The sequence below is a fragment of the Podarcis liolepis genome (genome assembly GCF_965112155.1).
Source record: "Podarcis liolepis genome assembly, chromosome: 6".
Taxonomy (NCBI): domain Eukaryota; kingdom Metazoa; phylum Chordata; class Lepidosauria; order Squamata; family Lacertidae; genus Podarcis; species Podarcis liolepis.
The window spans coordinates 47,406,261-47,423,306 of NC_139559.1; the positions used below are offsets into that span (position 1 = coordinate 47,406,261).

The window sequence follows — 17,046 nt, forward strand, 5'->3', positions numbered from 1 at the left end:
TACAGCCTGATTCCTTTCTACCATTTAAAAACCTTGCTCTTCACAACACTAGATCTGAAAGATAGTGAGACAGAAGGTGATTCTGATTCTAGCACCAAGCCAACAAAAACTGAAAAAAAGAAGAGCACAGCTTCCATGTTTCAGGCTGGGGCAGAAGGCGCCAAGGAGAAGAAAACTAAAAAGAAAGGTAGGTGCAGCATCAGCCCCTTGCAAACAGTGAGCAGGGTAAGGAGATGGAGCAAGAAGGTGCATTCGGTTAAGACTGAAACACAGTCATTGCAGTTAGTCCAGCAACTTTAGCTAATGCAGATTGCTGCCTCCCCCCCACTGTTGACATGCTCTAATAATAATAATAATAATAATAATAATAATAATAATAATAATAGTTACTGCTACTGTAGCCTGACCTTGGTTGATGCAATTGTGTTCATTAATTTGTTACACCCCCAGAAATAAGCAGAGTTGTCTTACAGTTATCTTGTATCCATTACTGGTTCGTGTTCTAAAAGGAAATTTTATGATCGCTTAGGGGACTTCATAAAATGTATGGACCCCCACCCCCCATTTCACAGACTGAATACAGAAAAGTCCAAGTCATCAGGATGCTAGACTAGAGAACAGGATGCTGGACTAGATGGGTCTCCAACCTGCTCCACCAGGACTCTGACAAAGGCCAGTCTGCATACTCACTGGGTGGCCACTAAGCAGAGTGTTCTTTTTTTTCCCTGCAGCTCTTCCCAAAGCCACTGAGAATGAAAGTGAGGATGAGCCCACAGAAGCAGTAGCTCAAAAGAACACCAACAAAAAAGGAAAAACAAAGAAATCCAAGAAGGTAGATAGCTGGGAATGCACCTAGAGGGCATGTGAGGGATTCAAAATCCCCTTTGAAAGAAGGTGCTTTGTGAAAGTCAGAGCAGTTTCTTTAGCGAAGTCATTTCTCAAGGGGGAGGGACTACAAATCTTTACCAAAAGCAGGAATGAAGCTATGGTGTATTATTAACAGCGCTAGCCACCTCTGTGCATTGAAACAAAGGCACTGTACAGGCACACTGTTCACTTCCCCAGCTTGTCTTCCTCCGTTTTCTTTATATAGGACCAGCTTCCAGAATAGACAATTAAATTACAGCTGGGGAAGCAAATTTCCAGCCCAGGTTGCAACCCTGTTCACCTTTGCTGCCGTCTGGCTTTTCTCTACGACATTCCTGATCTGAGAAGCCAACCATGGATTCCCTGATGGGGAGGGCATGTGATTTCAGAGAGTGCAGCAGTCTCAGTTCACACAGAGACCAGCCACTGTTGCCCCTGACACCTCCTTCCCAGTGCAATCTGGCCCTTTGTCCCAGGATGCTCTGCTCAGAGAATCCAGGGGTCGCACTTGAGGTTTTTAAGCAAGTGGAATTTAGGTAGCAGAAGATCTACTGCAACAGAAAGGGCAGGGAAATTAGCCAACCAAGCAACCAGGATAGACATGGTTGGGGATGAAGCCATATATGTGACGATGATGATGATGAAGAAGAAGAAACACAAACACAGCAGGTGATTAGTGGAGGTCATGCTGGAAAGCCTGGGGCAGAACAATGTCCTTGAAACAAACCTCCCTTCTCTTTCTTGGTGCTGGACTGTAGAAGGAAGAGAGACCGCCTTCCCCAGTCATTGAAGTGGACAATCTGGAGGAATTTGTGCTGCAGCCAGCTCCGCAAGGAGTGACCATCAAGTGTCGGGTCACTCGAGACAAGAAGGGGATGGACCGGGGCCTCTATCCTACATACTACCTTCATTTGGATAATGACAAAAAGGTGAGTTGCTCAGTGGGAGTGTTGCCTTTTGTGCGGAAACAGAGATGGCCCTGCAGCAAAGCCACTTATAAGGATTGGTAAAAAGGGCTGGTAATATATCCCTCTTGGTAGAGATCCTTTGTCAACTTCTTTTCCAAGAGCCAAACAGGTTGCATGCATTAATTGCAAAACATGCGCGTGCTCTCTTTCGTTATGTATGTTGAAGCTGCAGGGGAAGCCTGAGTGGCCTCAGAACCCATAGGGAAAGGAGAAAGGAAATTCAACACACACTCTCCCAGTACAGTGGTACCTCGGGTTAAGTACTTAATTTGTTCGGGAGGTCCATTCTTAACCTGAAACTGTTCTTAACCTGAAGCACCACTTTAGCGAATGGGGCCTCCCGCTGCCGCCGCACGATTTGTGTTCTCATTCTGAAGCAAAGTTCTTAACCCGAGGTAATATTTCTGGGTTAGCAGAGTCTGTAACCTGAAGCGTATGTAACCTGAGGTACCACTGTACAGTCTCAAGGCTGCTCAAGTTTTCCCTTGCTAGGAGAGGCACACACAGCGATCTCTTCTCACAAGTGCAGCTATACATAGGGGAGGAAATGGATCAAACCACTCTTGAGATAAAAAGCTTTAAGCCGATTTCCATTCCTATCTACAGAATGCACACAACTCTGGAAACGGGAGCCTCTGCCCAATTTGTCTCTGGCAAACCAATATGTGCTCACTGCTGCTGTGGCTCTTTGGCTTCTCTTCTTTCTCTAATTGTGAAACGGAGCTATTTCACAATTTTAAAGACTCTTAACAAGAGGAAACCAGTAATTAAACCCCCTCCACCCCTTGTGCACAGAACAGAAACTGCCTAATGAAGGGGGTAATTTATCACTAATGCTGAAGCAACTAGAGATGGAAGCGGCAATAAGGATGCTTCTAACTGAAGTCTCAGGAGATGTTTGCCAAATGGGACTTACTTTTAAGAAAACTTCATAGGAGGGTCATGGGGATGGGCGTTGCCAGATAACACAGTCCTGTACTAAGTACCCTGTGGCACAACCACCTTAATTCATTTCCCATCTGTGGAAAAGTAATGCCTCAACAGCCCTAAAGCAGTGTTTCCCAACCACTGTTCCGCGGCACACTAGTGTGCCGCGAGATGTTGCCTGGTGTGCCGCGGGAAAAATTAAAAAATTCGAAAGATAGCTTCATATCCGGAGAGGCGGCCTTCAGGCGAGTTTTAATTTTAATTTTCCTTCTCCCACTTAATGCCCCACACTCGCCCGAGCAGCTTGCAGTCCTCGGTAACCATGGCGACCCGAGGGAGGGGAGGGAACAGGGAAGTCGAGGGCGGCGGCGAGCCGCGATGACGTCAGTGGGCCGCGCCGCCTTGCCCTGGCACGGTGTGAGAGCCCCGGCTAGTGGCGCGAGCTTCGGAATAAGTGGGATCCGCGTGCGCGAGACCGAGATCATGGGTAAGGAGCTCAGCCCTGGGCAGGAGGAAGTGGGGCCGCGCGTGCGGGCCACATCCCCACAGAGAGCGAGCCTCCCCCGGCCCACCACTCCGGGCAGGTCCACTCGCATGAGGGGGCGGCGATGGCGACGGCCGGCAGCTTGCCTGCAATGCCATCCCTCGAGCAGGCGAGGAGCCCGGAGGCTACCAGATGCGAGTCCTCTTTCCCACCCTGCTCGGGAGTCCAGAGCACTTGGTCGCATTCAGGATCTAGAGTGGGGAAGCGGGGCTTGTGTCTGGGCTGGACACATTGGGCTGCCTGTGCCGCTCGACCTGCGGGGAGAAATCAGGGTGGGAGTCACGACCGTGAGGCAGGGCTGCCAAGTGTGGCAGAAGAGGACACGGCCGTCGCACCTGTCCTTAGGTAGGAGCTTCTTCCGTGTCGACCTGCTGCCCTAAAGTCTTGGCTTTTTGGCAGTTGGCACAGAAGGAAGGCAAGGGGGAGGGGAAAAAATTGAAACTTACACTTTCATGCATCCCTCCCGGCGTGACGCTGCGCGCTGACGTCACGGGGCTGTAATGGTGGTGTGCCTCGAGATTTTTTTCATGAAACAAGTGTGCCTTTGCCCAAAAATGGTTGGGAAACACTGCCCTAAAGGCATGTAGCGTGGAAACTACCTGAGGACTTAGAATAAAATAATAATAATTGTGGAGCATGGGATTTTTGTATGCATTACAGACAGAAACTGCAGCCGCCATTACTTCCACCTGTCTCTTGCAGGTCTTCCTACTTGCTGGTCGCAAGCGCAAAAAGAGCAAGACCTCTAACTACCTGATTTCCATGGATCCCACTGACTTGTCTCGGGATGGAGAGAACTTCATTGGAAAGCTGAGGTTAGGCTTGACATCAAGATATGGTTCAGACATAACAGGACACTCTGCAGGGAGCAATGCCATCACACAACATAGGGTTCCTTTTAAATACAGGAAGGCTGATAAAAACAAGCTAGCTTTTGGGTCTGGGAAAGATTCATTTCTGATTGGTTCCCAATTTCTGCCTAGTTGGGGCACATTTACACAGAAGGGAGCCAATGAGATAGCCTTTTATTTATGGCCCTCCAGATGTTTCCAGACTACAACTCCCATCATCCCTGAGCATTGGCCATGCTAGCTGGGGCTGATGGGAGTTGGAGTCCAACAACATAAAAAAGGGTCTCAAATTCCCCATCTCTGCAATAGATGGCTTGCTTTATGCATTCTGTTGCTGCAAGGTGCCACAAACTGGGATTTCCTTGCTTGGAATTACGGTACTCCAAAAGCAACTCTAATTACTAAGGAGGGAACTCTCCACACTACAATATTTTGTTGCAGGTCCCACTGGTTATTACTATTATTGTGTATAGGTAAAGGGACCCCTGACCATTAGGTCCAGTCGTGACCGACTCTGGGGTTGGCGCTCATCTCGCTTTACTGGTCAAGGGAGCCGGCGTACAGCTTCTGGGTCATGTGGCCAGCATGACTAAGCCGCTTCTGGCGAACTAGAGCAGCACACGGAAACGCCGTTTACCTTCCCACTGGGGTGCTACCTATTTATCTACTTGCACTTTTGACGGGCTTTTGAACTGCTAGGTTGGCAGGAGCAGGGACCAAGCAACGGGAGCTCACCCCATCACAGGGATTTGAACCGCCGACCTTCTGATCAGCAAGTCCTAGGTTCTGTGGTTTAACCCACAGCGCCACCCGTGTCCCTCATTATTGTGTATAAAGCACCATAAATGTGCATGGCAGTTTACAGTGTTGAATGGCTAAAGTCCCACATTTTCAGTGCTACTTTAGCTTTTTTGGGCAGCCCATATTGACCTCCCAAGTAGCAGGATTGCAAACAAGCTTATATGTGAGGGGAGGGGGAGGGGAGTCTTTGCATATTTACATTGCAGATGGGGCTCATGGGTAAATCAAAAATGTCCAGAATACAGGAAGCTGCTTTATGCAGAGTCAGACCATTGTTCCATCTAGATTAAGTGATCAAGCAGTCTTTGCCAGCCCTGCCTGGAGATGCTGGGGACTGAACCTGGGATCTTTGGCATGCAAAACCTGAGCTTGCCACCAAGTTACAGCCTCTCCCTTAAAGTGTGGCCTCTCTTTCCCCTGGTGTGGAGATTTGTCAATAATTACACCCCTAGCCCAGCAAGCCAGACGCACCCTGTTATCAGATCTGGTATCAAGATTGTCCCTCGGGGCAGGGCAGAAGTGGTTTAGCCGGTTCTTATCCAGAGGAGAGGCATGTCGCAATTTAATAGGCCTGGGCATTTGGAAATACTGAAGATGCCCTGATTGAGTGACCTTTCCATTCCCTCCTTATCCCATCCCACTCCCATATTCCCTCCCTCTCTTACACACATACACATATAGACTATACCCACATTGATGCACAGTATACCTAGTTAACTCAATGTTACAGTGTTTATTTTAACAGAAAAGGGGTAATTGTGCAAAGGGGCTCCTTGATTCTGAAACCCTCCTCTGCTTTGCCTGATTGCTGTTGTGGATTTTTGTTTTGCTTTTAGATCCAATTTGATGGGCACTCGGTTTTCGGTGTTTGATAATGGCGTGAATCCTGACAGAGCAAATTCGGATTGGTCAAATGTGCGCCAGGAGCTTGCAGCTGTTGTTTATGTAAGGAACCGCATTGTGCCACTCCATCTTTTCTAGCCATAATCTCCTGGGCAGCTGCTTGCAGTGGCTAGAACAGGAGTCAGCAACCTTTTTCAGCCGTGGGCCGGTCCACCATCCCTCAGACCATGTGGTAGGCCGGACTATATTTTGAAAAAAAATATGAACGAATTCCTATGCGCCACAAATAACCCAGAGATGCATTTAAAATAAAAGGACACGTTCTACTCATGTAAAAATACACAGATTCCCAGACCGTCTGCGGGCCGGATTGAGAAGGCGATTGGGCTGCATCCGGCCCCTAGGCCTTAGGTTGTCTAGCCCTGGGCTAGAATATTCTTGTGGGTATCTTTCCCAAGGGAGGCTTGAGAACTCTTTGTCTGCTGTAAAAACTGTTCCCGAGTGGAACAGAGTCTTAATGCCAACCAGTTAGTGTCACCCAATGCAGGTAAAATCTGCAGGATCTACATTGCATGGAGTGGCTGGGGATAATTCAAGGCTGGGGGTGGAGTTATGCTTGTCATACCTTGATGCCTTTTCAAATCTAACCCAGATGTTTCCAAGGCATGTGTTACATTAGCCAAGTCCCTGTCCAATCCGCTTACTTTTTAAACCACCCGCCATATTTCAGTCCAGCCAAGAGTGGTCCCTTATCTTCTGGGAACCAAAAAGGTATCTACATCCACAGACAGGTAAAGCAAATGCTGCAGCTGGCACAAGCTTCACCCGACTCCATTTTTGCAGACATGGATGCTCCAGGGCTTCTCTCAAGGCACATGCCTTTATAAGAATGGTTGTTGGTTAGGAGTTGCTTGGAATTATAACTCTGATAGGGTTAAACTGCACTACCCAGAATTCTTAGAGGGGAAATAATAAGCAATAGTGTTTACCTAACAGAACAATCATGTTTGCCATCTCCAGATGCAAGCACCTTCATATCATCAATATCTCCTCCATTCTCTAGGCTAGGGACAGGCAGAAGATAGATCCTGGCCCTGAAAACAAATTATTGAGCTGAGCAGCATGTGCTCAGAGGCACCCTGTTCTTTAATTTTAAATGTACCATATTTCTTCTCTCCTGAGTCACTATTTTGCATCTGACTGCTTGGTGGACCTTGGGTCTTTATTATTATTTAAGTACTTTTTATTAGGTTTTTTCCAGATATACAAATAGTTCTCAGCTAGAGTGTATTGTCAAACAGCCATTCTTCTCCATACACAAAATAAACTGTGAAGCATATAATAAAAACATTATTTAAACAAACAACACAAAACCTTGGGGGGTTTTATTTGAGAGAAAAAAGGTAGATTCCACATGCTGACATTTGATCATCACTGGCAAATACTCTTGCCAGGCTAAGAAGGCAGAGAAAGGAAGGTTTTTTTTAAAAAAATAATAATAAATCAGTGGTATCTAACTCCTTTTCATGTTATAGAAATGTTGTTTTTGTTTTATATGTTGGGAGGATGCAACACTCCCATGGCAAAGCTGTAGCACAAGCTTGAGACTGACAGGATAGCTGCTTTAAGCTGTTACGAATCAGATAGTTTGGGGAAATATAAACAAATTAATCATGTTTTGAGGATACATGACTGTGATTGAGTTATAAGCATTCTGGGGTTTCTGTTTCAGGAGACAAATGTATTAGGGTTCAAGGGACCTCGAAAAATGACAGTGATTATCCCTGGAATGAATTCAGACAATGAGAGGGTGCCAATCCGACCCCGAAATGTAAGTTACCAACATGATAAGCATCTACGACACAATCCTAGAGGCAATCTGGGGAAAGGGAGATGGGAGATTTTGATGCCTGGATGCCAGCATTGTAGTCTCCAGCCAGCCTGGCACCACCAATGGAACAATAAAAAGGGCCCCCAGGGCCAGAGGGGGCAGGGACCTCCATTCAAAAAATATGAACAACTAAAATTAGGAGGGGCAGAAGACCTTGGAAGGATTGGCAGGTGTCTCTCCGTGCTGTGTACACACTTGGGGTAGAATAACCTAACAAGTCCCCTCAGTGCAAATCATGTAAGGTTTTCCGCTGTCACAAAGGGGGCTTTCCCCCTCTGTCCTCTCCCTGCAGGCCCTCCCCCCAATTGGCTCGGAGGCATCGGAAGAATCCTCAGAACAGGGGAAGGAAAAGGGGTCATTCCGTCTAGCAAGCTGATATCCTTGTACTATGGGATGTTCACCATAGCATGACACCCTTAATATACTGGAACCTTAGTATCTTATCATGATAGGATGTTACTAGTGCTACCCAATCACTGTTTTGCTATTTTACGTTACAAGTTGGAATTGCAAGTGATTTTCCACATTCAGAGTCCTGAACCTTTGTTTTGGCCACACTGGTGGCCTTGAAGAAGCTGCGATAAGTGGGTCCATTTGCAACTCAGCCCACATTCAGTATAACTGTTGCAGTGGGTGCCATTTATGGCCCTGATTTTATTTTATTTCTTAATCAGTCCTCTCATTCCCACAAAAAAATAATAATGAAAGTGAGCTATAGCACTATAATATTATACATGGTCCCTTATCTCTGGGAACCAGAAAGGTATATCCATAGACAGATAAACCAAATGCTGCAGCTGGCACTGAAGCGTGTATGGAAATGATTTAATTTTGTGCTTTTCTCACACTTCTTGCCAGGATAATGATGGACTTCTCATCAGATGGCAGAACAGGATAATGGACAACTTAATCGAACTGCATAACAAAGCCCCAGTGTGGAATGACGAGACCCAGTCTTATGTGCTCAACTTCCATGGCAGAGTTACTCATGCCTCTGTCAAGAACTTCCAGATTGTCCACAGCAATGACGGTAAGTCCTATGGAATTCTCTTGGCCCATAAGAGTGAAGGCAGACCTCAGAGAATCATAGAGGGTCATCTAGTCCCCTGAAATGCAGGCATCTTTTACCCAATGTGGGGCTTGAGCCCACAACCCTGAGATTCTCATGCTCTACCGACTGAGCAATCCTACATTGTGCTAACTTAGGAGGTCAACCAGGATTGGCTCTGGAATTATTGCTACTCTAGGCCATAAAGTGTGTGGAGCAAGGTAGTCCTTGTATTATACTCTCCAAACAGCTTGTAATCCGAAAAGAGATGGGGCAGAAAGGAAAGGTATAATGACAGCGTCATTATATTACCTATGTTGGGGTTTGCTTTTCTCTCACATTTATGTTTTGCTAATAAATTGCTTGGGATGCTGGTTCATTGTTAACAATAGTTATAGAACCAATCAGATTTGGAGACAAGGCATGCAGAAAGCTGGATCAGCACATGCTTTTGACTCAGGAGGAGGTTCAGATGAGAGAGTTTTATGGTGGCATGTTGACAATCTCTGTGATTGCATGTGAAGCTCTTTCCCATGAATGACTTGCCACATGGAGTTGCCTCTGTGCAATTGGTTGTGTTTTCCCCCCAAATGCCAGCCATATCACAGAGTACATGTGTGGACCAGGACTGACCTAAAAAGAAAAGGCAGCAGAGTTTGGAAATAAGTTGTCTGAGTTGTTGTGTAATTTAGGCCAGAGGAAACCAGAATGTCCACTTTCCAGATACAAGGATACCTGACCTATCTGCTGTAAGAAGAACCTTCCTGAAGCCTGTTCTCTGTAATCACAATTTGGGAATGTGTTGAGTTTTACAACCAGACCTGAACGAGCCACCAAACTCTCTAAGGAGTTTGCCTAAATGTAGACAGGAAGGGAGGCATGCACAAATCATCCACGAGAGGGAGCATGACAGTCGGAAGACAGGAATATTAAGGGTTTGGGTTCCTTCCTAAGCCCCTTGGATCTGCTGAATGACTTGGAGCCAAGCTTTCGTCTGGTTTTGTCTCTGTGTTGTTTGAGGTTGGAATTCTTCCTGGGTATGCTTCAAAGTTTTGAATGTTAATTTATGAGACACTCGTAAACTCTGATGATGTACACAAGGTGTTCCTGATTACTCAAAATAGTCATCCAGTTTCTGATGGGGCTAATCCAAAATAGCCAATAACGGGTACCACTTGGGCACTAATTGCCCAATTGATATGTAGCCTCCAACTCAAAAGAACTGTTCTGGCATTTCCCATTGGTCATGAAATACCTTGGGGTACAAGATGCCAAGGACTGCATTGATTTCACTCAAGAGGCATGTGCAAATAGTGTTAGACTTATTTATGTAATAAATATCTAAAGGGTGTTTTTCTAATCACAGTGTTGATATTTTGAGTTAGCATATTCTATAGGCAGAACAAGGGATTCCAGGATCCCTTATGCCTTTGATGATGATTTGGGTCACTCACACAGCTCATAATGTAAGTTTTCCTATGCCTCTATGAACACCCTCTAAGGATAGCAGCAAATACACAATCATTGATCCAAGGGTGACTAATCTAAGAGCCCCTGATCTTGCCAAGGGCTGCCAACTAGTTTTCAAGCTCCGATTCATCCTTGAACGTACTAATCAGAAGTGCAATTCATTTAAAAAGGTAGAGGGTAAAGGGACCCCTGACCGTTAGGTCCAGTTGTGGCCGACTCTGGGGTTGCGGCGCTCATCTCGCTTTATTGGCCAAGGGAGCTAGCGGTTGCTAAATGAGATAATATGGGATGCATTTACTAAATAAGAACAAAATTAAGACTGGGGTGGACTTTGATAATCTCTGGTAATATGGTGCCTTGAGCAAGATCACAAACGGATCATCATCATCATCATCATCATAATTTTATTATTTGTACCCTGCGCACCTGACTGGGTTGCTCCCAGACTTTGGGAGGCTTCTCAGTTTTGTGCCCCCTCGCTGGGTGGTGACAAGGTCAAATTGGAAGAAATGTTATTCATGAAATGAGCAGTTGTGTGAAGGGCTTTTAAAAAGTAAGTAGCAGGACTGAGGTATCTAATTCTGATCAGGACCCTGGCAGAGGGTGGTAGGCACTGGGGCTTAGCCTTGGTTGGGACCACACTAGGCTAAAGCCTCCCTACCACCAGGGTCAACATCTAGAGCCCACCCTCCTAGCGTTCCTATTCCATTCTCAAAAGCTATTCCCACAACTGCTACTTGTGTCTCACTTAATTTGGCCCACATTACATCCTCCTAAAGAGAGCGTACAGGTGGACCACGTTAGAAACCATAGCCCAAGCTTTGTGATCAATGAGCTCAAAAGTCTCTCCAGTATGTATCCAACATGCTGAAATCAGCTGCAAACTTGAATGTTTATGCAAGCAGGATCCATAGTCTTTAAAAATCTGATTGGGTGTGCACATTGCTGTGTGACTATAAGAATCTGGGCCTAAGCCTTTTGGGGCGGGGGTGCGTGCATGTGCGTGCTTTGATCTTGTGCTGGTTGATGCTCAAAGAAGCAACTCTTGATACAAAAGGAGGACAAAACGTTGACACTTCCATCCCCCTTGCGAGTGCTGGGGCTGTGAGCACCCTGCAGAATTCACATGAGAGCAACAAACATAGGCAGCCAAGCAATTTCGCCGAGTGTATGACTTGTCTGCTTGTCACCTGTCCAGCCCAATCAGGGGATGTTACTGTCTCGGGTGTAGGATTACAGGACAGAAAGAACCTGCTCAGGGCCCCAGTTATTTTTACAGATTTCTTGTTGCTCTCACTGGTAACAAAGGGAGTCATGACCGAAGCAGTGAGTCAGAGAGACCTCTAGAATGCCACAAATGTCTTGGTTAGGAATTCTGGTGAGGGGGCAGGTCTCTAGGGGGGAGGCAGCACATATTGGGTCTTGTGCTCTGTCCACCCAGCTGGAAAAAAAGAAATGTACTTACTTGGTAGCTCTGTTGAAGAAGAAGCAGGCATTCATTGCCCAGCAGGTGGCCAGTCAACTCCTGAACTCTGCTGTTCTCTTCCCTGTCCCATCCTGTTCTTTTCTCCTTAGCATTTGAATAGGAGGGTCCGGAATAAAAAGGTTTTGTTCAGCTCCATGTGAGCCACACTCCCTTAGCACTGGAAATAGAGATATAAGCCATATGGTAGAAAACCTGTTCTCTTCAGGCATTCTCTGGGAAGTCACCTTTGGTGACGACATCTTAGGAACATCCAACTTCCTTTCAAATGTCTGGAGGCAGCTATGCCAAGATAATAACATCAAAAGGTTCTGGTCAAGATAGAAATGCTGCAAGGGTTTTTTTTGGGGGGGGAGCATGAACGTTTGGCAGCTCTGGAAATGGGTCTTTCTCCAGAACCCCATTCTTCTCATGACAGTGGGCAAGTGGTGAAGAGTCTTTTTCAACTGGAAGGCACAGAGGACCAGAAGTTGTCATTACTCATTTTGGGGTGGGGGTTATGGCATTGTAGCAGAGCCTATTTTTGGTCCATCTGCTGAACTGATGGGTGTGTTCACCTCTTTTCCTACAGTGGACTACATCGTCTTGCAGTTTGGCCGCGTAGCTGATGATACTTTCACCCTGGACTACAACTACCCACTGTGTGCTGTGCAAGCTTTTGCCATCGCCCTATCCAGCTTCGATGGGAAGCTGGCTTGCGAGTAGCACATCATGGCCAGGTTGTCCTGAGTCTGGGCCAGAGAGGCGGAATCAAAACAAATCCCGTTCTATCTGGACTGTCTGCTGCGGACAAGAATTTGTCTGATGATATAAAGCAAATGAGATAGTGTGAACAGGAAGAACAGCTTAACTGGTATTGCTGAATGTTTCCAACATGCAACTGGGTGAAGAAGAAGAAGAAGAAGAAGAAGAAGAAGAAGAAGAAGAAGAAGAAGAAGAAGAAGAACTCGCAGAATCAATAAGCACGAACACATATTCACAGGGTAGGTTTAGTTGGCAACACCATATGCACACACATGTCCTTGGCATTTGCCTTGTAAAAGGAACAGTGCTCAAGCCCCAGCAAAACAGCTGCTTTACGCTGCAGTGTTCTGGAAGGTCCATAACTCTAGGATGCTACAAAACAAAACAGAGGAAAAATAGTCTCTGTTAAATTACTTACTGCCAAGGGATTTGGAACCAGCTAATGGTCTTAGGCTATCAAATAGTCACTTCCTGTGTTTATATATACTTAACAGTCAATACTAGCCATTGTTTGGTTCTTTGAATCCCAGGAGAATTTGACTTCTTTAGATTATTGGTGGTGTGATGGGTTCTCTTTGATAATTTATAATTTACATGTGGAAGTTTTACATGGATGCTGGGGTTTCTTTTCTCTCCCCTGATAACCATCAATAAAAGAGTAAGTGGTGGGACAAGCTCCAATTTCTTGACATTTTAAAAATCATGGTCTGCCTAGCTACTAATCTAAATTAGTTAGATGTAAATGTATAAGTTGCTTTTGGGGTATTTATTCGATTTGTATTTATATAATTTGTAACTCTGGCGTCTAACAGCTTACTTTCAGTACTGCTGTGGGATTGTTGGGTGAGCTGGGCAACCTCTCAAAACCAGTGGCGACCAGTGCCCATTGAGACTAGTGAGATGGAATGCAGGTAGCCAAAACAGTAGGTAGAGCCTAGCCAATGACAGGCAGAGCCAGCTAATTCTAGTATAGTCCTCATCCTCCTTCCTGCTAAGCAGGGGTGCCATCTATGTGAAGCCATGGGACCTGAGCCCCTCTCTCCCAATTTTCAGTGAAGGGGCTGGGCCCACCAAAGTTCTGTGCAGAAGACAGAATCAGGATTCAAGGTGAACTGGGCCCAAACAAACAAAATGAATTTCAATAGGGACAAATGTAAGATTCTATATTTGTCAACTGCGCAAATATAAGATGGGGGACACCTGGCTTGCCAGCAGTACATATAAAAGGATCTAGCTTAACATGCTTAACATGAGTCAATAGTGTGATGCAGCAACAGCAGCAAAAAACAACAACAACTTCTAAAGCTATTCTAGGTGCATCAACAGAAGTCTAGTGTACTGCTCAAGATAAATAACTGTCCTGCTCTATTCTGCCTTTGTCAGACCATACCTAGAGTACTGTGTCCAGTTCTGGGCACCACAATTTAAGAAGGATATTGACAAGCTGAAATGTGTGCAGAGGAGGGCAACCAAGATGGTCAAGGGTCTGAAAACCAAGCCTTATGAAGAACAGTTGAGGGAGTTCAGTATGTTTAGCTTGGAAAAGAAGAGACTGGGAGGAGATACAATAGCCTATCTAAATGGCTGTCACATAAAAGACAGAGCAAGCTTGTTTTATCCTGCTCTGGAGGATAGGACCCAAACCAATGGATTCAAGTTACAAGACAGGAGATTCCAACTAAACACCAGGAAGCACTTTCTGGCGGTAAGAGCTGTTTGGCAGTGGAACGGACCCCCTCAGAAGGTGCGGGACTTCCCTTCATTGGAGGCATTTAAGCAGAGGTTGGATGGCCATCTGTCATGAATGCTTTAGTTGAGATCCCTGCCCTGTAGGGGGTTGGACTAGATGAACCTTGGGGTCTCCTCCAATACTACAATTCTATTACTGATTCTACCAGAGGACAAAGCCACACTCCTTGTATGCTAAAGATAATTCTGCTGGTAATAAAAAAGGCAATTACTGCATTTTACAGTGCACCAAAAACAAAGCACAGATTCGTCCTCTAAAAGCTTACAGTCCAACTTACGATGGGAAGCCAAGAGTAACAAGGGAATAATGATAATAAATGCTGTTAAACATACTTAGGCTTCTTTTTAGTTAAGACAAAAGTTGATTCCAGGAGACCATTTTAAAAAACATTTCCCCTGATTTGTTTGCAGAGAGATTAGGCCGTGTTGACTATTTAATTAGCATTTATTCTCATTTGTGTCTGGGAAGGTTAGATGACACTGCATCAAAACAAGTGTTATCTATACTCCCCAATGCTTTCCCCCACCACTTTCTTTAGAGAAAATTATCTGATCTTTTGAGGAAATGGGTTTATTGCACAAGGCCTCCCAATCAACTATAATTGTGCAGCTTGAATTTGCCTGGATCCCGTCTGAAAACAGCAATAGTCTGGGAACTTTACTGGTGCACAAACTGGTGTGCAGAGTAGAAGCTAGGGTGTGCAAGTGGGAAACCATCCCCAAATACCTTTCTAGACCTTGCAAAATAATTTCTCCATCCTCATCACTCAGGAGTAATGTGCACAAAGGAATTTTTACTAGGGAGGGGAGCACTAACTTCCCAATGTTGTCCCCATATACCGGTAAATGTTATAAATAAATGGAAAGTTTAGGAGAGGGATTTTTAAAAAGTGTAAGTGTTGTCTATGATAAAGCACCTATGTAGGTAAACCTAATTTCCCAATGGGTAACCCAAATTAGCCCTATTGTATCTAGAGGCCCCCTCTGTTGGCTGTGTAAAAGCAGTTTCCTTTTGTCTTCCTCTTGAATCAGAACTTCTCGAGTTCAAATTATTCTGTACAGCCTGATTGCTTTTTCTTTAGGTTTACATCATCTTACCTGCTTTACACTCTTAGGTTATGTCAGACTAGACACATTATAGAAAGATTAAGAGTCCAGTGGAGGAAAACAACATAAATATAGCTGTGTTGTAGGTGCAGCGGGGTCCCTCCCCCCTCACTATATGTCTTCCTATTTTCCAGCATGGTTGGGAAAGTGATAATCCTGGAGGTGCTTAGCTATTGTAAATTATTACAACACTGGATCCATATTAAAGATGGAGGGGGAGGGGGAAAGATGTCAGAAACCTTCAAGGCTCTGCCTGCTAGGTGTCTTCCTTTTGGCAATTAATAAGACTAACAATAACAATTAATTACAGCTCACATGTACAAAACATCTTTCAACCTTCCTTCCACACCTACTTGGATGATTCATCATGGCTTAGAAGACATCTGCCATCCCACAATTAACACCACACAAAGGCATAAGGACAGGAAGTAAAGGCTCTCACTCTGTCCAACTGAAACCCAGAAAAAAATAAGGCTTGAAGGTACTTAAACCACTCCAGCATCCTAACCAAATTGAAGCACATCCATTCATAAATAAAACCATCATAGGAACCCCCATGAGGACATGTATCCTCCCAGCAACTTCTGGAAAAAAATCATCAAAGCCCTCATCGATACTCTTGCAAAGTGTCACAAAGTGACTCACAAAGAAGAGCACCACACCTTCTGAGTCACTGCCACCAAGCACTTCCTGCAACAGTGTGGCCTTCCCATTGATGCTTTCTTCCCTTGATGGCCTCCTCCAACCAAGAAACGCCTCGGCCTAATCCTGCTTAGCTTCCCTCGGAAATATAGCCTCAACAGGGGCAAAACAATTGGCACACTCTCATTTCTGAATGCCTCCCCAAACAACAGGATGGATTAGAAGAAATTGTTTTTCTAGCAACCCACTCCACCATGCACCTGATCTCAGAACCACCATCTCTGGCTACCTTCTGCTTCTCATTTGCAATATAGACGGGAATTTCTCAACTCCCAGCAGCCTAAGGCCACTGTTGCCGGAAGCCAGAGGATAAATCTGCATGACAAAACAGGCAAGAAGGGCAAGGAGACCCTTATCCTAGGATGACACACACACAGTTTTTTCTTCTGTGGTGTCTACTACCCCTGAATTTATAAGCAGCCATCAAAGGATAGGCTTTGTTTATGAAAAGAGGAACCGAAGTGGGAGGTGAGGGTATGTAAGAAAGGAGGTAGCAGTCTCCTACTTTTGCAAGGAAAAGTGACAGGAACTCAGAGCCAACCTTTTACTGTCATTCGGTGTTCAGAGGTTCTGGTAGTACAGTAGAGCTATATTGGTCTGTCCAAGAGTCTGTGCCAGTGCCCTTCCTCTTCTCAGTATCTGACTCTTGCAACTTCCTGCTATTCTCCTGCTGCTTCCTACATGGCAGGAATTAAGGCAAAATGAAACACAGAGTGCCTCATGAGTTAGCCAGGAATATGTCAAGCAAGAGGAGTTGGACAGGGATGTCAACAAGAAGGACAATCATTGTCAAGCACCATGCTCACTGTTAGGTCTGTTCAGTGCATTTAATAGTCGTAGCAGTAGCAGTAGTAGCAGCAGCAGCAGCAGTATTTGTGGTGGTAGTGCTAGTATTTATAGCTCACTCTTCATTGAATATTTCAATTCCACAGCAGGGAACAATGAAATTACACACACACACACACACACACAGAGAGAGAGAGAGAGAGAGAGAGAGAGAGAGAGAAGAATCCATAAAAACAGGTCCAATAAATATCATAAACAGATTAAT

The 17,046-nt window shown here is 45.2% G+C and overlaps 1 protein-coding gene and 1 long non-coding RNA gene across 5 annotated transcripts in view; one reads left to right on the forward strand and one right to left on the reverse strand.

Moving 5' to 3' along the window:
• TULP1 (TUB like protein 1) overlaps nucleotides 1-13,379 on the forward strand; it is a 31,318-nt gene extending 17,939 nt beyond the window's left edge. Inside the window, exons 7-15 of one of the 4 annotated variants that reach the window (XM_083509389.1) lie at nucleotides 53-187; nucleotides 732-832; nucleotides 1,626-1,796; nucleotides 4,009-4,121; nucleotides 5,795-5,903; nucleotides 7,534-7,632; nucleotides 8,551-8,722; nucleotides 12,265-12,577; nucleotides 12,626-13,379. In XM_083509389.1, the coding sequence (XP_083365515.1) occupies nucleotides 53-187; nucleotides 732-832; nucleotides 1,626-1,796; nucleotides 4,009-4,121; nucleotides 5,795-5,903; nucleotides 7,534-7,632; nucleotides 8,551-8,722; nucleotides 12,265-12,398 (1,034 nt within the window). In that variant the 3' untranslated portion in view covers nucleotides 12,399-12,577; nucleotides 12,626-13,379. The other 3 variants (XM_083509388.1, XM_083509386.1, XM_083509387.1) reach the window with 3 other exon arrangements.
• The window catches only part of LOC310709587, a 479,424-nt gene that overhangs the window by 75,102 nt on the left and 387,276 nt on the right, over nucleotides 1-17,046 (reverse strand). The window lies entirely within an intron of this gene.